Genomic DNA, 20,938 nt, shown 5'->3' with positions numbered 1-20,938 from the left:
GTACAGTCAAACTGTCATTCTTACTGTGTGGAGCACTTTCAACACCATTTTAAATGGTTCAGTCTGAGCTAAAATAACATGGGCCTCTGGAGGATCAGACAGCCCTCTGTCTGAACTTTTAAACAATCGCCAGCTTGCCTCCATACCTTAACTTAGTCTCAGAAGAGCTGTGCCAAATCCTAGATCACAACATCAAGTCCCCTTCACAGGACTGCCCAAACTGAGGAAATATCTCATTCACTTGTGACTGCAATTTGTACTGGTTTTTGAGCAGTTTCAGTAAGTCATTACTTTTGGATTGGCCCACAGACTACAAGTGTGCCTGTCTTGCCATTCTTTTTTTCTTTTCAATTATCTTTTCTTATAAATGTTTCACATTCAGGGTTGCAAAGCAATCACAGCACAATACACTGAGTCATTATCTCACTGCAGCTTGGGCCAATACGTCTCCACAGGCATCAGAAACAGGGCAAAGGAAAATAAAGTACAGTACATGAGGCTGTATGTTCACTATGGAAACACAGATAAAGTTTTGCGAGGGTATCTTGGCGGGGGATTTTTGTTCTCTGAGCACAATTCAGGAGTATTGGGGCCCAGTGCAACCAGGCTCTCCTCCAGTATTTTTGACATAAAAGGACATAAATAGTTCAATCAGGATGCAATATTAAACCCTTGTATCACTGAGGGACTTTCATCCAGAAATGTTGTACTTTACCCTGTGAAGCTGTAATGCAGGTGGCCGTGTTTCTGCCATTGGCTGTGTGTGTGTGTGTGTGTGTGTGTGCTGCTGTGCTAGGCTGTGGATGAAGTGTGGTACCTGTGTATACTGTGGGTCTGACAGCTGACTCTCAGCTGTTACCCCGCCTGGAGAAAGAACACTTCGGCCGTGTGACCTTGTTCCTGGATCGATGACAACATCATGAATTGTGTGGAGGAGAGCTACAAGAAACTCTTTGTACAGTCTCAGGACTTTGTGAATTTGTCAAGGTGAATGGTGAAACTATGAGCTGTTCTCTGCCCAGCAACATGCCCTGAGTGACTGGAAAGGCCCCCTGGTGTTTGTGCTGCTGGAGCCAATCCCTGTCAAGTCCCACAGAAGGACTCTCTGCTGCAGAAGAAGAACTCACTGCTGTAGAAGAACTCTCTGCTGCAGAAGAAGAACTCACTGCTGTAGAAGAAGAACTCTCTGCAGCAGAAGAAAGTCTCTCTCAATATCATGATGTATCTGAAAAGCTTGTTTCACACATGCATAGCTGCTTCTTACAACACTAATTGTGTTTTCATTGGCAAAATGTTCCTGTGATAACCTAATTTCTCATAACCTTATTTCTCCCAGTTGTGTATTTGGTTTTCAATAGTTATCCAGAGACCTCAGCCATAAAATAAATAGTCAAAGCAGATCCACCTTGTGATATTTATCTGAAATGTTGAATATAAAAAAAAATATATATAAAAATAATATTTACTTATTACTTAATAAAAGTAATATTTTGCAACTTTATAACAACTCTATAACATCTATAACAACTTCTACAACATGACAATTTTGAAAAAGTATACAGGATGTAATGGAAATAAAGGCAACAGAAACATTTTAGGAGCAATTTATTCCTCAGATTTGTCAAGACAGTGGAGTTGGAAAAACCTTTCCCTGAGAGAAGAGACTCCTGAACCCTAAAGACAAGGCAGAGGCAGAGAGACTTACCCCCAACATGAAGAGAGGGATGAGGTATATCTAATGAACTGAGTGAGAGATGGAGAGCACTTTGAGAGAAAAGAAAAGAGAGAGAGCACAAAACATTTTGACTAAACCACAGAGGCGTGATACCGCCTCACTAGCTTACAAAAATAAAAAGGCACACAACTTTCCCTGCAAAAGCTCTGCATCATCCTTTGAAACGCTTTCAGAGACAAAGGCAGACGGCACATACATCAATGAAGCCGTAAACAAAATAAATATAAAGAACAATAAAAAAAAAAAACTTCTCTCCTTCTAAATGTCATAAGTCACAGATTGCAGATGCCCGAATGCTTTGGTACAATGAGAACGAAGAAAAAAAACAAAACACTACACATCTTTTGGCAGTTTCATGAGCCACCAATCAGCACTCGGTGGACTTTTCTCAAATCAGGAGGCAAATGTGAAGACAGTGACATCAGAGTTTTCCTTTGTGCACATTTTATGTTAAATTAGGATCAATAAGTATCAGAATTGGCAGGCTGATGTCAAAGTTTAGGGTCAGACCAAAATTGTGTAGTGTTTTTCTGCCTTGAATGACAACTGAACATGTTTCAACTTTTAGAAAATCTCTAGAAAACAATTAGAAAACCATAAAATTCTTTCGACCGGAATGTAAATAATCGGAGAAAGCTGCCATTAATCTTGTCTTAAATAATAATAAAAACAATCTGATACATATACAAGATCTAATTTCGCTCACTGCTATTAACATAATGCTATTTGTTGACAGCCAGAACAGTATTTCCTACTGTTGGAATGGGAAACTTCAGAAGCTACGGTAAAACCAACGATTTCCTAGGGTCAAACCTTATCGGCTCACTGGTTAAGAGTGCAAAGACAAGAGTGAAGCATTGTGTCTCTCTGATCCTACAGTCTGAGTGATATTATATATACTGTATCAAACTACGACAAGGCACTACATCCAAATGCTCATCAAAACAATAGAACCAATAAATTCAGTAGGTTTCAACAGTCCATAGCTAGATCTGTGGAAAAGACTTTGAGCTGGTTGGATGGACATGTATTAAGCTTAGTCTTTCACTAAAATGGCCCGTTATGAACTTATACAAATAAACTTTCACAGGCTGTCATATCTTAAGATAGTCCTTGCTTTTGCCTATTCTGGATCAAATTAATTAGACTGCATGAATATAAAAGGGAGAGGTACTCCTTCCAACTAATATTTTAGGCAATGGCAGTGTAAGGATAATGGCCAATGATTTCCACCACCGCCAGAGGCCACAGAGCGTAAATGTGCATAAGAATTTCAGCAATGCGAGTAAAAAAATATATTTAAAAATGGGAAAAAGCCTTTCCACAGGCACATTAAGAATTCTCACGTTTTCTAGCTTTAGTAAATAAAAATTTACTTTGTTTCAATTTTTCCAATTTTTGATGCTAATGTCTGCAATGTGCTGAACATATCTCACACCACATCAATTTAAAATACATACATTTCTAAATCCATTTCAGTATTTTGAGGCAACTGTTCATACCTGTGTCTGATTACACATGCATTAACCAAGTCATGGATTTCCTATTCCTGGAGAGTCATACATGAAAACCATTGAAATATTTGATTATTTTTCCAGATTAAGGCTTATTCCCGACTTAATCTCAGCAGTGTCTCTGGACCAGTTACATTCACAATTTTACATATTGTGGGGGGTGAAACATCTTCATCTCATAGCCCCAGTACCTGAATAAGAGTCATAGAAGAAGGCACATTTCATTTTGAGCTGCAATGTGAGGACAAATAGAGAGAGAAGGCTCTCAATTGGTGAACCGAGGTACACTTTTTTTTTTTTTAAATCATGATTTTTCTTGATTTCATCATGTCAAAAAACATCAAACACCAAATGAAAACCCCGATGAATCTTGGTGTAATAAATATAAAAGTTTCCATCATGTACAACATGACAGAGTAAGGCCATGCCTGCCAGACACAATGTGCACCCAACAGTCAAATATTTTTTTCCATCATGTCAAAAACAAATCAAACTGTCATGCTTGTCCAGTTACTCTTGGAGAATGTATCTGGGCAAGACTGTGATCTTCTTGTACAAGCAACTTATCAAGAGATTGTCTTGGAGTGTGTGTGTATGCAAGTACTATCAACTAACAAATGTTTTTGCAGACATGGAGTGTGTTTTTTTGCCCCCAATGTTTCTTTGGATCTTGTCAGTTCGTGCAGTGACTAGTGCAGATCAGCACAGCTCCAGTCAGCAACATGGTTCACAGTAGTATCTTCAGATACAGTATCATATAGTCAGTGGCAAAGGTCTGCCAGTACCCTTGTAGTAGTTAGTAGTACATCCAGTGTTACAGTATCTTGTATGAATTAAGTTCTCAGCATAGCAGTATCAGTAGTATCTCCTTAGTGGTGAACGCCACTATCGCCACACGGAACTGCTGCTTCAAAGAGGAACGTGAGGAACTGCTGCTTCAGAGAGCTGGAGTGTCAGGATTTCCTACTGTCGTACCCTCTCAGTCAGTCCAGTCAGCAGGTTATTATCATTAGGTAGCAGGAATCGTGGGTGGGGCTTAAAGTGCTCTGGTTGCCGTGGTTGTGGCTGTGGCGATGTCATGGCTACACAAGGTTACCTGGGTACCTGTTTGGGGGCCGTGCGCCGGTTCCACATGCCACGTTTGGAGTGGAAGTAGTGGAAGAAGTTCCTCAAATAGATCCTCTCCACTTCCAGACCAGACTGGAGGATCCTGGAGCAGAGAGCAGCGGAGAGCGACAGAGGTGATCAGTGATGCGATTCCACGACACAGCTTTTCTTTACCATTAGCCTTAAAGGAAAATCCACCCTCAGATACTCTTACACTGTTATATATCATCAATCTGTGATGTTGAATGCATTCCAGAAGCTATTATGTGATTTGAAGTGTTCAAATTTACTATTTTGGTGTGCCCACATTCTCCACAACCTGCCTCATCTATGTCTAGTTCAGTAGGTGATTTTCTACATTTCCCAGAATGCCTTCTGACAACTCACAGAGAACATGCCTGAACTTGCTGCATTCAGTACAGGTAGATGGAGAGAACAATAACTAACAGCAAGAGAGCAAGTTTTTCCTGTCGAGGAAAGGTGAGAGTCGCACCTCTTATTCAAAATGCAACATATTTTGTGGCTGTGCTGCATTATGGATTATTGAGGCTGCTGTCAGAGGAGAAATTGGTATCTCTTCTTCTTTTATGATGGATTTCTCCCTTTATGACTGTCAGTGCAAAATGGTGAGTCTACAAAGAAGCCCTTGTTCTTGGATTCTGAGGGACTGACACCAAAATAAGACAAAAACAACAAAATGTGCCCAGAAATGCAAGGTACATCACCAGCCATTTTTTACAGTATTCAAATGTTTTAGGGTGGATGTTTCCTTTAAACTCAGAAGCAAGCAAAAGCGACCAACAGAGAAAAAAACAGAAAAAACTAGAACAGCAAACAACAAAGGTCTATCCAGCATGTAAAATTGAGAAAACAAAGAACGCACCTGTCCAGCAGCTCCCAGTCCTCTCCCCCCCAGCTGTCTTTGAATTCCCTGGTGTTCATTCCTCCTGCTGCATCCAAATCCGACTTATAGATCCCCAGCAGGCCAAAACCATTGACCTCCCAGTAACCTGCAACACAGAGGCTATGGTTACACTTGTGATTTCCACGTGAGTCTTGACATCTGATTCTAAAGATCAGAATTTATGACATTATATCGTATGTCCACACTTGGTGGGAAAATGATTGTTCTGCAGCTGGATGGGGTCCAGAGTACATAGAATTCCAATCACAATGCGGGCCTGACCTCTTATATATCTGGTTTTGAAGATCTGGTAGCAATATGAGCAAAATCCTGGCATGATCAGATACTAAAAGTCACATTGAAATGACTGTGTAACCATGGCTACAGGAGATAATGTGTCTGAGCATGTGTGGTTGCAGGTAATGAGCTGCTTTTACAACGTGATTATGCCAGTACAACAGAAGAGGACATGTGCCCAGAGGCAGTCGAGTAGTTCTGCCCTCCATCTCTGGAGTTACACATGCACCCATGCTAGCCTAAGACTGAATCCCACTATCTGTCTAATCCCCTATCTGTCTCCCTCTCTGCTTTACAACTGTCTAACAGGGCTCCCACACTCACTTTGAGATCAAATTCAGGGACTTTTCAACAAGTTTCAAGTTTTGGTGACTAAAAATTGGAAAGTTTTGGTGTAATACATGACACTAGTCAAAATTAGACATCATAGAGGCCTCATTTTTTGCTCATGATCTTATCAAGTCAAGAAATCCTGATTACATAATTTGTTTTAAAACTGCTGCTATATCAAAGCAAATATCCATCATAAGGTTTTCCTCAGGATGTGAAGTGCTGATCTTGGGACGAAGAGAGGAACACAGCTGAGCCATATTGATGAATTTGGGTGCTATATTTCATTAAAAAATAAAGTACTTTAAAGACAATCCATTCATTTTCAAAAACGTTTAAGGCCTTATTTTATTGTTCTCAAATCCACAAACTTTCAAGGATTTTCAATGCCTATGGGAACCATGACCTACATAAAAATAAAAAATACTGAAGGTGAGTGTGGCCGCCCGCTGTCCGTTAAAAAACAAAAGATAAATAAATGTGCAATAAGTGTGCATGCATGTGTATGCGCACACCTCGGGGGTCTGAGGGTGTGGCCCCACAGTCCAGCCTCATGACTATGGGGGCGAAGGCCATGTGTCCCTCCACACAGTGCTTCCTGATGGTGTCGATGATGGAGTGAGGGAAGTGGATGTGCAGGTCACACAGAAACACTATGCTGTGGTCATCCTGAGGGAGAATGAGGAGGGGGAAGATTCATGAAATAGATCTTGTATCACTATCTATGCATACGTTTATTAATTCATCTTTCGGGCTTTATTGCCGAGTGACGGCGCAGTACTCACAGTAATAGTGTCGATGCCAGCCTGTAGACCAGCAGAGCGCTCAAAGTTTCCATTCAGCTTCATGTACTTGTACCTGATACATCCCACACACATACATACATACATACATGCTAAGCTTTATGGGTAGGTATTCAGTATAAACGTGATGCAAAGACAAACACGTACCTAGGGAGTGTGGAGGCCTGTAGAGCCTTCTCCACGTCCATATCAGAGCTGCTGTAGTCTGTGATGATGAGGTTGAAGTTGGGGTCTGCTGTCTCTCTATACAATTCCTCCATGTCCACAATCAGCTGTTGCACCCAGCGAGCCTGGTTTTTCACTGAGACAGATGGACAGACAAGACATTAGTATTTCCCAGCTAGGCGAGCATCTAAAATGTGTCTTTTGGACCAGGCTGAGATGAGCATCGGTTAAAGTGTGTGTACCTGGCACTATGAAGTGGACAGTGGCAGCAGGATTCCAGCTAAAGCCCTTAGGGTTACACAGCACCAGCTGAGGGGCCGACCGTTGGAAATGAAAGTCCCTGAAGTGTTGCCTTTTGTTGCGAATCAGAGCGTAGATGTAGTGTGACAGGCGCAGCAGCTGGCCGTTCGCATCCTTCAGCTCCAGCTCCAGCAGGTACCGGCTGCCCTGGCCCCCGTCCACGCGCTTCTCCACATTGACCACACGAACCAAGGTGAACCGCCTAGAGAGACAGGGAGGGTCGGAAACACAGGGCTTTGCGGAGAAACAATTATGCAATCTGTGCAGATGATTCTACTTGGTATTTAATTATGTTTGAAGGGGTTTGAATTCCAAAATGCTTAAAAGATACTGCATGGAAATGATCATTCAAAAAGTTCTCAAGATAGCTGTTATCTTTAAAAGTATTCCAGTGTGCATTACTGACATGACGAGTTATGAGTATGCAGTTATGAGTTATGAGTAATTCTTTTTCAAATTGTGGATCTCTCACTCTTTCTTCCATGAATGCTTCTCACGAGTCAGGTGATGTACAGGTGCATATACACACACACACAAGAACACACACTTACTGGCCGTGCATGTGGTTGAGTTTGTCCATGAAAGCCTTGACCATGGGCTGAGCATCGCTGGGGCGGAGGATGAGGTTGCCGGAGACGTTACAGTGCAGGTCTATCCAATCTGAACGCAGCACCTGAAGGTCCAGCTGGTTCACCTGGAAGGTTTGGCCCCAGTTGACCTCAGGGTCAACTGGAACTGGAGCAGGGGAGAGTTCGTAGGCCGGCTCCTCCGCTTCGCCACCTTCAGTGTCTCCTACTGGTCCCCATAAAGAGTCTCTCTCACTCTCCCTGTTCTCTCTCCTTCGCTCAAATCTTTTGTTCACCTCCTCTTCCTCCCCCACTTTGTCCTCCTCTCCTCTTGTATCTAGCCACCCTCTGGCTATTTTAGCCCTAGTGGTCATCCTAACTCTATGGATAGCTTTGTCTATATCCTGTTGTAAAGGCATATTCACCTCTATCTCCCTCTCCCTAAGGCTCTTGGTAACTGCGTCCATCTGGTTAAGCCTTACTAAGGGGGTTTTGATGTCTACCTGTGGACTGGTGACGGCCGTCTGGACCTTCACAGTACGGGTTACATACCTCTGCTGCTGGGCCACTGTAGGTTTTATGGGTATAGGGATATTCCTGTCGAGGGGTTGAGGCTGCAAGTTCTTGAGCCTCTGGACTTGGTTGTCTTTGGTCTTTTTAAGAGGCTTCTGTGCACGACGATGTTTAGAATCCATCTGGGGACGATGTGAGGGGCCGACCGGCTTCTCCTTTGCTCCGGGCTGCTCTCTCTCCACTGGTACGGGTGGATTTCTCTGTCCTGGTCTCATGTCTGCCTTTACTGATTTGAGCTTCTGTCTCTTGGCAATTCTTAGCCTTCGTGTTGGTTTTATTTGTTGAACTTGTTTCACCGGGCTCTCTAGTTTCAACTCTGCTGGGTTCTGTTGCTGGAGTCTGTGACGGTCGACGGCTGGTGTTGGCACCGACTGCAGAAGTGCTGCTGGTTTCTCCGTCTCTGGTTGAGGCTGTAAGACAACTCCTTTCCCTTGCCTCCTCTTCCTCCCCTCTATGTGCAGACCTGTGGCAGAAGTGTTCTTCAGCGCGCTCTCAGTTTTTTGCGTGTCTAAGGAGAAGAGTTTGCGCCTGCGTCTCCGAGCATAATCATCATAATCGTCTCCATAGTCTGGGAAAAGGCCATTATTCATTATCTGGTGCTGCCTTGCTCCTTCTTCCCTGGGAGCATTTTCTTTGTCAAACTCTATCTCCTCATCTAGGACCACTTTTCTCCGCTGGAAACCAAAATCTAACAATCACCAGAAGCAGAAACAGAAGGAGAGAGAGTGACACAGGCTGCCAATAAAATTAACCTTTAGGAGTTTAAAGAAAGAAGAGAGACTTATGGTGTGTTGGCTAGGTGGACTACCTACCTCTGGCTGTGTCCCTTCTATCCTGCTCATCTGGACGGTCCAATTTCATGTACCTAGAGAAGCCAAACCTGAGATACAGAATAAAACAACATCAAAACATGCAAACATTTAGAACACAATAGAGCTATTTTGCCTGAGGTTACTTTAGAATCACAAATCAGTCTAATGTAATAAAATGAGATTCAAATCTAGGGGTGATTTAAAAAACAAACAAGAAAAAACCAATAACACTTGCTCTCCTGTTATGAGCAAGTGTTTACAGATACTCAGTAAATTAGCAGGCACAGCACCCTCTGATGGTGATATCGCACATCTACCTCTGCCTTTACAGTATAGCGCATCATATTAAAGGGATAGGACACCCAGGAACTCACTTTTTTCAGCTGTCAATCAATGTTAATGGCAATCTTATAATGTATCACATAAATAATCATGGTATCGCATTGCATAATGTTTGTTTTCTGGATCTGGATGTGAAAATCCCTGCTCTCTATTGCCAACTAGTGGTTGACTTAATTTGAATGATGACGTTTTGGTGGTATGGAGATTTTGAAAGATCATACACGTTCCCACCCCCACCCCCCACCACTTCACACACCCTCTTTTTCTGCATTTTTCTAAATCCTGCAGCAGGCAGAGAACAACTACAAATGAGGGTGTCCCATCCCTTTAACTCTTACTACATATCTACCTGTGCTGTGTTTTTCCTCTCATGCTTTTGTCCCACAGGTCTCACCTCTGCAGGATGAAGGGGCTCTCATGGTAGAAGCAGCTATTCTCTGTCTCCATGTGCGTGAGCCGGGTGTAGTCATTGGGGTAGATGTAGGACATGTGGACCTGGGGAGAAGAAATTAAATGAGATGCTGTTAAAGCTACGAGAGCTTACCATTATGTAACAAAAAGCCATGAATCATTAGATATTGTCATCAATCATTAGATATGAGCTATTCCTCCCTGTCAGCATTAGACAGGTGTGCACAGAGCTGAGACGACAAAAGAACACGACCACAATGTACACAGCCATGTTGCACATCCCTGGTGAAGCGCTGCCACAAAACAGATTACAAGGTGTGTGTGTTTGTATGTATGCCACAGGATTTAGAATTGAAGTAAAGTCAGGTTTGACATTTAAATAACTTACAAACTGCAGTCCCTGGTAGCGGAGCAGAGGGAAGCCTTTGATAATATAGCTGGGCTTGTAGGAGCAGTCTGGCAAAACCCCCTGTAGGTATCTGCTGTTTATCAAAGGCACTGTGCGCACACAAACACGCCACACACAGATCAGACATGAGATTAGTTTGTGCATTCAAGAGAGCAAAATACGTTGCATTATACTTGTATCCAGTCCAGTATAGAAAGAGAGGGCGCGAGAGATGTGTCACCATGGTAGAAGGTGTCTCGGGGGTCTTCCCTCATCATGTCCACCATGACATTGGGCTGTTTTCTGGCGGTGTGTGCATGGCTGGCAGCTGTCTGTGGTATGTGAGCTACATCACTAATCAACAAGGCAGACTCATCTGTGGGATGAAACCACAGTGCATTAGAATGTACTGATACTTGCTAGTGGCAGTGGTGGGTGTAACTTAAAGCGAGGCACCCAGTTTTTAACTTCCTTGTAGCATAGGACTTATAGTAAATGTCAACATTCCTGGATAATGACATACTGTAAGACAGGTATTGCACTAACGCTCTTGATTCTAAGGAAAATTCACTCTGGTGTGCAGGTTTGTGTGTACTTACTAACGTAGAGGGAGATGTACTTGGAGTCAATAACCATGAACCTAAAGCCTTCGTCCAGGAGTTGCCACTGTGTAAAAAACAAATACAATGAATGTGTTTTCCCACCACACTACACATCGCACAAAATGAGCACAAACTTGACATGAGAGGTGCAACCACTGAAAAGGAGAGAGGGAGAAGACATTTATGATATTGTATTTAGTCTAACTACTCACTGCCACCTCCACGTGGTCTGTCCCTCTGCCGTTCTGCTTGTGGATAACTTCAAAGAAGTACCTCCTCTGGGCAGACAGCCTGTCAGACAGTAAAAGTTAACATACTACCTCACAGTCATATCAAAACACACCCGATACGGTTTCTCCAGAGGGCTCAAATCATATAGTTTCAAGCTCAGGATTAGTGTCAGTCCTGGTTGGCTGTACTGTTTTACATACAGGCTACAGCAGCTTCTAGTCAGATGAGAATCTGCACAAACCACAGCCTTTATCTCCAAACATCTCAGGGCCTCTTGTGTCAAGATTCAAGTAGAGTAATTTATACCTTCACAAGCCTGCAGCTGATGCCTGACCATTTTTTTTCAGTCAGCACATTTGACAGTTTTCTTGTTCCATGTCAAGACAACAATGGCAGTGCGCTTTTGCACACTTTGCCATTTTTCTGTACATACAGTACTTGTAAAAAGGGACAACTTGCAATGCACAGATCCGAACAGCACAGTCTGTACATATGCTAATGCTAATCTGTAAAGTGAATGTATTTGATAAGTTTAGTTTTTTACAAAACTAGTCTTCACCCCACAACACTTTCTGTACATATGTGTGGCCTTCTGTAGACTTGTCGTGAATGTGAGTACGATGCACTTTTGCACACCGTGTATATTGCAGTTAATTTGCCTACTTGCTTCTTCAGTTTTCACAGATTGTTATACTTATATTCTGCACAGATTCTGCAGTCAGAATGAAACTCATCAGCTTTTATCTTCATGTGATCAACACGTCTGTGTTTGTTTGCGTGTGTGTGGTGTGAGATAGATAGATAGATAGATAGATAGAGAGAGAGAGAGAGAGAGAGAGGGAGAGAGAGAGAGAGAGAGATAATGTGTCAGTGTGTGTGTCCTGGCTCTGTGTCCTTATCAAAAGAAAAATCAGAACCTCAGCTCTCCCTCAATTATGTTCACTCTCATTCAGCGTTTCAAAATAGACACACACTTTGAATCAAAATTTACACTCTGGATTTAAGGCAATATATCCTCTCACTGCCGCTACTACACACACACACACACACACACACATATAGTGCAACACATGTTTTAAGAGGTCCAAATCATCAGTGCATACAATGCAACCACTGTTGCACACTGTTGAGTAACTGTCAATGGTCTATAGTTAAAGTAGTTTGCCTACTCACCTAACAGGTCTAGAAGTCTGACTGGCATACTTCTCAAACTCGCCCGGGGCTGTCCATTCTGTGCCGGTCTGCAAAAACAAACACATGAAGCATATATAAAAAAATGTTGCACTGACAAGTATGTAAGGATGATACCCATGCCCCTCACCCCACCCCTTCCACACACACACACACACACACACACACACACACACCCACACAGCATAACACGCATAACGCTTTTTTTGTGACCACATTTTTATTAATCCTTTTTTTTACATTGGGAAAAAGGAAAGAAAGAAAAAAAAAAAAAAAAAAAAAAAAAATATATATATATATATATATATATATATATATATATACATATACACATACATACACATATACATAAGTGCACACATACATACACCCACACACATATTTATATATACACAGTATATACATATACATACATACTGTACATATACATACATATACACATATACTGTATATACATACATATGCACATACATATACACACATACCCATATGGATACACATGTACACATATACGTGTTGGTAAACTTGAGGAGATGACAGAGATGCGTACTTTGCCAACCCAGGCCAGTAACTGCAAGTTGAGGGGAGAGTCATCTTGGCTGAGCCAGAATTCAGAGTTGTCATCGGAGCTCACCGCAAACACAAACTCTCCTGAGAGAGAGACAGAGAGAGAGGGAGAGAGAGAGAAAGAGGTGCATGTAGCTAGTACAGTCATATCCCAGCAACAAGTTGTGAAAATGAAGCATTGCGTTAGTTCAGGCACACCAATCATTATCCATTCTCATAACAAGGCCGTCTATTTAAATGGCCTCGTCCTACACTGATTCTTGCTTCTCAACTGCTGCACACTCTGCTGCTCGGTAAATATTCACCTCCACCTCCCCAGCCTAGTCTATGCAGTTGAGCCCACAGCCCCTTAAAGTTGCTGCTCTGGCTCTGCTCTGTCGACTCCCATGGGGGGATTTCAGCATGCTTGCTGGGTAAGCTGGGCACTGCTAGAGCAGAGCCATAATCACCAAACATAACTATATTACCATTTGTTGTAATAAGTGGTTTTAACTTGTGACTAAAGTGTTCCTGATTGAAGTGATAAAGAAGGAGAAACGTAGTACCATCAGTATAAGGATGCAGGTAGCCAAAGATCCTGAGCCCGTAGTTGGTCCACCGAGGAGTGACAGCCAGTTTCTGCACTGTAGTTCTCGACTGAAAGAGGGAGAAAAGGGAAACACAGAGAGTCAGCCACAATGTTTGCTCAAAGTGAGGATAAATTTTGGGTCTTGGGACACAGGGATCTAGCATGTGGATGTAGAATGTGTGTCTGAGTGAACACAACAGTGTATACATGTGTGTGCGTGCCTGTTGAGTTGGTGCTGGAATATTTTTTTTGTCAGAGAAAATTACCCATTGAATTTCAGTTTACTAAACAACTACAGCATTACCTTTTAAAAATGTGTATGTGCAGGTATTAAATGATAAGCTAATGTAACTGCAGGATCTCAATATGGTTATGAAAATGGACCTAAATATTCCTCAGTGAAGTTTTGTCTGCAGTGTAGAATCTTGTTTTATTTCAGGCTTGGTTCAGTTAAGTGTTTGGCTGGGGGGAAGGCAAGTTTGTGTTCAAGTACTAATTGCTGGGACTGGCTTGAGCTCCACCTGGATAATTAAGTTGAACCAATTGTGTGTTGAAACCAGTACACCAGTATGCATCTAATAATCTGTGTTTAATTTTAAAACTGTTTGGTGCTTAGTAGTTGGAACTAGTTTAGGTGAAGCTATTTAAATTTCAAAGTGAGTTAGTGTTCAAGTATTTGCTGGGAGTGGCTTGAGCTCCACTTGGTGAACCGATACTTATTGGGGCCAGTCATTCTACAGCGTAAGCCTCTTCTTGTTGGCCTCCGGGCAGACAAGGACAACGGAGTCTATCTGCAGGAGTCAGTCGAGGGAAGGCCAGAGAATAGGGACACACGGCTAGGGCTGTAACTAGGGCTGTAACCTCTCCCATCCTCGTCTTAAGATCAGATATAGGCCCCTACAGACATGGCACTACTTTCAGGTAGGAACCCATCTAACCTGATTTACCTGACTCGCTCCAGCAGTACTTATCATAATATCGCTGGAGGACTCCAGCGATAGTATGATATGATACATACTCAAAAGCCTTCTCAGCTGATGATTTTGTTTGCTGAAGAAGGTGGAGGACATCAGCTGTTCCTTCCATCATCCAGACACTAACAGCACTATTCCTTACTCCAAACCTACCTACCTTACAGGATCTACACACTCCTGGTTCGTATCCTACTTGACTAACCGCTCATACCAGGTCTCATGGAGAGGACCTCTGTCCAGAAAATGCACTCTTAACACCGGTGTCCCTCAGGGCTCAGTCCTAGGGCCCCTGCTGTTCTCTCTGTACACTACAGTATATCCCTCGGCCATGTGATCTCCTCTTATGGCTTCTCCTATCACTGCTATGTTGATGACACTCAACTCTACCTCTCCTTCCCCCCCTCAGAAACACAAATTGATGGGCACATGATCTCTGCATGTCTTAAAGACATTAGTGCTTGGATGTCTGTGCACCACCTCAAGCTCAATCTTGATAAGATGGACCTACTCTTTCTCCCAGGGAAAGATTGCCCTCTCACAGACCTCTCCATCACCACTGAGAACACCACTGTGTTGCCCTCTCTGACTGACAATAACCCAGGGGTGATCCTGGACGACCAACTGTCCTGCTCTGCCTACACTGCAGCGACCACCTGCTCCTGTAGGTTGACTGAGACTGAAGACAAATCTCTTCACTGAGACCTACACCTGGACCCCACTTGAATTAACCTATCATGTACTGATCTTCTACCCCTTCTACTCTTGATGCTACTTATTCCTATTAAAGGTTTGGCCGATGAAGACTATGATATACAGTTGGTTTGACTACTGTTGACAAAATGCACTTATTGTAAGCCGCTTTGGACAAAAGTGTCTGCTAAATGATGTAGTGTAATGAGTTTCATTCTAAAATTAGATATCCACCATTTGTGAAAAAAACTTGATGCTTAATCTAACAAAATAATGTCTGGAATGACAGTAAAGCACATTATGGGTTACTGTAGAAGATTACTGTATCATTTTAAGACTTTTGCTTACAAAACGGTTAAATTTCCGGGCATAGAATCATCTGTGTTTTCTAAATATGAACCAATGAATTTTAATTAGAATATGTTTCCAAAATGGATGTATCATACCAAGACATACTGTGCACAAAAGGCTGAATTGTGCAATAGAAATGTCAATTATCAATTGTTTGTTTGTTTGTTTATTTATTTATTTATAAGGACAACACACATTAATCGACATTTCTGTAAATGTGCTAGTGTTAGCCAGCTGGCTAATTTTCAACTACAGTCCTTGTGGCGAGATGTTTTAAAACCTATAATATATATAATATATATAATATAATATAATTAAACATCATTATTTAATATTTAGTGGTTTGGCTCACATGGGGGTAAAGCGGGTATTGCAGGTTCTTGCGGAGCTCGGCTGTGGAACCGCCACACCAGTCCTCAAAGATATGCAGGTTGACCTGTCCCTTATACTGCAGGAAGAGAGGACAGAGTGATGACAATGCTGAGAACACACCAGTGTTTGTGCTACATTCATTCAGCAGTGGTGCCCACCCAACAGCAGGACAACCATCTGGCCTTTATAGTCGCCCAAACAAACAAAGACAGATCAACTACATTACCAGTGGTTAATACAATGATAGCAGTATTTAAGTAAGAGACATTTTTAAACAGGTACAAGAACAGATTACAGAAATTTAATTGAGTTTGACACTTGAAACCACAGTCAAATTCCCCCTTGCTTCAGCAGAATCCAGCAGCAAACACTAGAACACAAACATGAAAAAAGAACCAGTGGAGTTTCAGCAGAAGCCATATGTCCTGTAAACCTACACCTCTGTGACTTCTGCCAAAGAGGCAATGCGATCTGAGCTGTGCGTGCATGCGTGTGTTGACTGCTATACGGGGGCAGAATAGGTCAGAGCCAAAGCCTTGGTACTACCAGTCCTGTAATAGTCCATCATCATTAGTGGGCAAGCTAACCAGTTAGCTGTCGTCAGCACAGGCAGTTAACTATTAGTATGACCGTGGCTCTGCTCTAGAGAAAGGGCTATAAAATCATGACTCAAAACCCTTCACAGGCACTGGCCATTGTTACCTATAATCATTTAACAAGCCTTTTTTTTCCCTCCTCACTACATGCCCTAACGCCCAGCTCAAAGGCCATTTGTCAGGCAAATTGAGGAGCACATTTTCTGTCAAGCTCAATCTTATTTTATTTCAATCCTGGGGTGCAGTGCTGGGTCTCTGCAAATTGTGACAATTACCTGAGTTGTATCTTCTCAACATATTCGGTTTGAGACTTCGGTGGGACTCGTACTGGACTCATGCTTCAAAGATGCAGCAATTTATTTGGTCCATCTAAATCTTGTGTATATCCACATCTGTTTTTGAGGTGTTTTGACTTGCAGATGGAACATAAGCTGTTCAGACTTTTCTTAACCCACTGCAACTCAAAATATGAGTGTATTTTACTCCAGTGTTTACAAACGTTACACATGTAAACAAACCTTTTACACCCTCCGACTAATGTGAAACTTTGGCGGTAACACTGACAGGCCTTGTATCAGTGTATCAAATCTGATGATTCATTTCAAAGTGGGAAAACATCCAATAAATCACTATCTAGACAAAGCCAGTGGTTGGGTGACTGCGCCTCTAAAGCAGGCACCATACTGCAATCACGGATTAGCCTTGAAGGCTCTCCACCCAAACATAATCATTGGGACTTGTGTTCGGACTCAAGTGACGCTACTACAATGCTGATATAAGGTTTGGTTATACTGGCTTATGTAGCCAGACACAATTAGAAAACCCCAAACATGAAATATGAGGTGCTAGCAACTAGCCAACATTAACAGCCCAGCTTAATATAGTGGAAACATGATGACCCTAAAACAGAGAAATGGATGCTGCTCAAGCTCACTCCACTGGGGATACACACTGTACACACAAGCAAACACACTAAAGTGTGAGGGTGTTGGGCAGGCCCAGGCAGGTTATTGAGAGTTCAGGAGAGGTGAGAAGAGCTGAGCCTTTAAAAGCACAACCAAGACAGATACACACACACACACACACAAACACGCACAAGCGTGCATGCACGCACACGCACGTACGCACACACACACACACACACACACACGCACCTCTGGTTTCCATTCTTGTGGAGTATAGCTGGAACTCCAAGCAGCTGAATCCTCCATCTGGAAAACACAAATTTAAATATGTATGACCTTTCCTCTTCACACACACATACATTTTTCTATTTCTCTTTCATGCACAATCCTTACCCCTCGGTCAGACCCGGCTCTTATCCTGGTGCGGTCTTCAATGGCAGGATTCATACCTGAGGATGTGAGTAAAAACAATAAGCATGGTGCAAAGCCGAAAGCCGGACATACACCGATGGTGCAGAGATGGACAGCACCGCCACACAGTCATCCATTGATTTGAAAGAGATTTGTGATTTTCCATGCAGGTGGAACAGATGTTGTTCTAGTTTCGGCTTCCTCCTGGCTTTGTATTCAAATAAAAACATTCTAATCGAAACAAGGACTCACGGCTTGATCTGCTTCTGATGGTTGAGGATATAGGGAAATAAGCAAAACTCACAGCTACAACTGCAAGGTTTTGGAAAGAGAGCGACACACTCCTACGTGTATGAATGACAAAGCCTGGTAATAGCTAACTTGAGTCTCAAACACTACCGCTGAAAACTTGGCACGGATACCTTCCTGCTGCACGTCCAATAACCAACAGCCTTTGCATTGTCCTACTCATAGTTTATCTACACTGTGTCGGCGATCGCCACATACGGTCATAAACCTAACATGCTACATCGCTGTAACAGATCAGGTGCTCAGTAGTAGGTCATGCACGTACTACAGGTGTAGTCGGTGTTTCAGATGCATTTTCAGGCTATTCTTTCTCATGTCAGATGCATTTTCATCCATGTCTTCCTGGTGGGCTTTTGTTGCATGAACAATGAAGCCCAGTGTCCCAACAGAGTCCCACCCACTCACTGTTCCAAGTCTCTGCTGATGTATGCTGAATGTAACTCAACTCAGTCAGTGGGCAGTCAGGCCTAAGCTTAGTTTGCACGGCTAGAAAGCTTGTGCCTTCAAAGAGAGGCACAGGCAGGCATGGGTCGGCAGACTTAAATATAATGCAGAAATGTACTTCCTAACCTTTTCTGTCATCTTTTAAATTATAGGCTAGTATGTATTTTAAGAGAACACCTCAGTGTCAGTGTGTGTGTGTGAGTGTGTTGGGGTTAAGGCACTAGTGGACTGGAAGTCTGTCATTATCACAAGGGTGGAGATCTACAAACAAACTCCCTTGAGACATGGGGCCAATTTTGGTAACACACAAAGTAATTCTAGAGTGGTGGCTGAGAAAAGAAAGAGAGGGGTATTTTTAACTGAGATCCATCTCCACTCACCCAGTCTGCGTTCCCTTCTTTCTTCTTCTCCTCTTTACCATATTCACACTAGACACTATATAGCACTGACAATGCATTTTTTTGCTTCTTACAACAGGGTTCCCACACTCAAATTCAAGGACTTCTCAGTTACTTTTCAAGGTTTTGTTTGGTGAAATTCAAGGACTCAACATTGACGTGTTTTGAGGTGAGACATGACACTGGTCCAAATTAGACATCATAGAGACATCCTTGTTTTCTACTCATGATCTTGTCAACTCAAGAAATCATAGTGACATCTTCCTGATATTGAGTTGTGGCCCCTTATGCACATTCCACATCTCAATTGTCTAAAATCCGTATCTAGCTCTTCTGCTTCCCTTAAACTGCATCTCCTCCTCTGTGATTAGTACAGAGTTAAAAATGGAAATCAAGAAGGGATAAAGGCTCTCTCTCTTTCTATTGTCTGTCTATATCTCCTTTTCGAGAGCCGTGTGGAGTCCTTCCCTTGAGAATAGCCTCATTGTGACAAGGGGGCTATAGCCCAGGAATGTATGTGTGTAGATAGGCGAGCCCTGTAATGTAGGTCCTTACAAACTAAGGCATGTGTTTACACGTCAGGCTTTGTTCACAATGTGTATGTGTGTGTGTGTGTGTGTGTGTGCATAATGCGTTGTCGTTTCTCTTGAGTGGGCACTCACTCACACACCTGACTATTCTTTCCTTCTTCCGTGCCGGTATGGTGTCACCCTGATGTTACACTTGGGTGTGAGTGGAATGCAACAGATGGCAGGCTGAGGTGTAAATGTGGTAAAGAAGTTGGCGAGAGCAGGAAGTTTGGAAACCCAGTGTGAATCTACACATCCTTCTGAGTGGAAACCCTGTGATCTGACCCCATGCCCCCACCCCCTCCCCTCACTCTCTCTCTCTCAAACTCTAAAACACACACACACACACACACACACTTTGTTTCATCTCCTCTAGTGGATAAGTAATCAACCTGTTGTTTCGCCTGCTGCAGGCTATCATGCTTTCCTGTGTCCCATCCAGTGCCCTCCACAAAAAACAAAAAAAACAAAAAAAGACAAAATAAAATACTGTAATATTCTTATAGGGACTAAGAGTGTCTGTGGTACTCCATAGTGAAATTATGGATACCTTATGGTACTTTATGGTGCTTTTATCTCCTACGTTTTTACTATAGGATATTATATAGTAGTAGTAGTTGCGTGATATTTTAAGTTTTACTGTAATATCTGTGTAGAATCCTGCTACAATTTTCAGGATTGTTGCTAAAAGTTGACTGACGACAGTCAGCAGTCAGGTTATCCATCACATAGGCCTATAAGTCCAATCTAAAGGAAACCAATACTTTGACATACTTCTAAACACAAAAAAGGTGCACACTTGTTGAATAAGACCTGTTATTATAGCCTTCACAACTTACGGGAATGGGATCTCCATGCATTTGCAGCAACAATCTCGTGGTAGACGGCCAAAGCTCCGACCACCAGGATCGTCCCGAAGAGAAGACATTTGCCATTGCGTCGCAGTTTCTTCAGGGGAAAAAAAGACGCGATCATTTTGGTTCCTCGGTGAGATCTCCTGAGTTATTCATCAGTCGGGCGGCCCGCTTTGTCAGGACGGGACCGACCCCACCATGAGCCTGCCCGTCTCCCACCCACTGCTACTCCCGGTGGGTGCGCACTACCGGCGCCCTGGATGTCCCCATTGCGCACGGCCCCTGGTGGCTCTCATCCCGCGAATAATCTCACCATCAGGGACAACCGGTAATCTAAATTGAGCACTCTCGATCATCTAAAACTTTTAAGAGGTTTCCTGTTTCTTTCAACACGGAGTGCGCCTTGCCACCGCACTGACCTCTGCTCTCGTAGTCTCGCTTCGGCGCACACAAGCGGCACAAACAACTGAATGAACACAACTCCACTTCTCTGCACACAACTGCGTAAAGCTAGCCAGAGGCAGCCAGAATAAGAACGGAAAACAGTCGATTTTGCTTTCAAAATAAAAGCCTACATTTTGTCATGTTTGAGGGGTGGGTGCGTGGGGGGGATAAATTAAGTATTTGGGGTGTACGGGACATTTTGGGGAAATTATATT

The 20,938-nt window shown here is 42.8% G+C and overlaps 1 protein-coding gene across 1 annotated transcript; it reads right to left on the bottom strand.

The window, feature by feature from the left end:
* Positions 1-1,603: 1,603 nt before the first annotated feature.
* Positions 1,604-20,713, bottom strand: b4galnt3b (beta-1,4-N-acetyl-galactosaminyl transferase 3b). Its single transcript, XM_071529528.1, has 20 exons — positions 20,265-20,713; positions 17,688-17,743; positions 17,544-17,600; positions 15,774-15,869; positions 13,384-13,474; positions 12,822-12,922; positions 12,254-12,321; positions 11,062-11,140; positions 10,847-10,913; positions 10,489-10,623; positions 10,248-10,357; positions 9,843-9,943; positions 9,107-9,174; positions 7,707-8,982; positions 7,098-7,357; positions 6,838-6,991; positions 6,673-6,745; positions 6,403-6,556; positions 5,240-5,366; positions 1,604-4,459 (listed from the first exon to the last, which is right to left on the bottom strand). Exons 1-20 carry the CDS (start codon positions 20,398-20,400, stop codon positions 4,342-4,344), a joined length of 3,327 nt encoding a protein of 1,108 aa, XP_071385629.1. The 5' UTR covers positions 20,401-20,713; the 3' UTR covers positions 1,604-4,341.
* Positions 20,714-20,938: the final 225 nt, after the last annotated feature.

This window comes from Centroberyx affinis, unplaced genomic scaffold, assembly GCF_046629955.1.
Source record: "Centroberyx affinis isolate AG114_WGS23_722 - 3 ecotype Tasmania unplaced genomic scaffold, CSIRO-AGI_Caff_v1 ptg001797l_1, whole genome shotgun sequence".
NCBI lineage: Eukaryota > Metazoa > Chordata > Actinopteri > Beryciformes > Berycidae > Centroberyx > Centroberyx affinis.
The sequence above is the reverse complement of the archived record's forward strand: the minus strand, read 5'-3'. Positions and strand labels throughout refer to the sequence as shown.

Bases quoted from the DNA above. Each gene is read 5' to 3' on its own strand.
- b4galnt3b (XM_071529528.1), bottom strand. From the start codon at position 20,400: ATGATCGCGTCTTTTTTTCCCCTGAAGAAACTGCGACGCAATGGCAAA. The intron at 6,746-6,837 runs GTACGTGTTTGT...GGGATGTATCAG, and splicing joins CAGGCCTCCACACTCCCTAG to GTACAAGTACATGAAGCTGA. The intron at 5,367-6,402 runs GTGTGCGCATAC...TCTGTGTTGCAG, and splicing joins CACACCCTCAGACCCCCGAG to GTTACTGGGAGGTCAATGGT.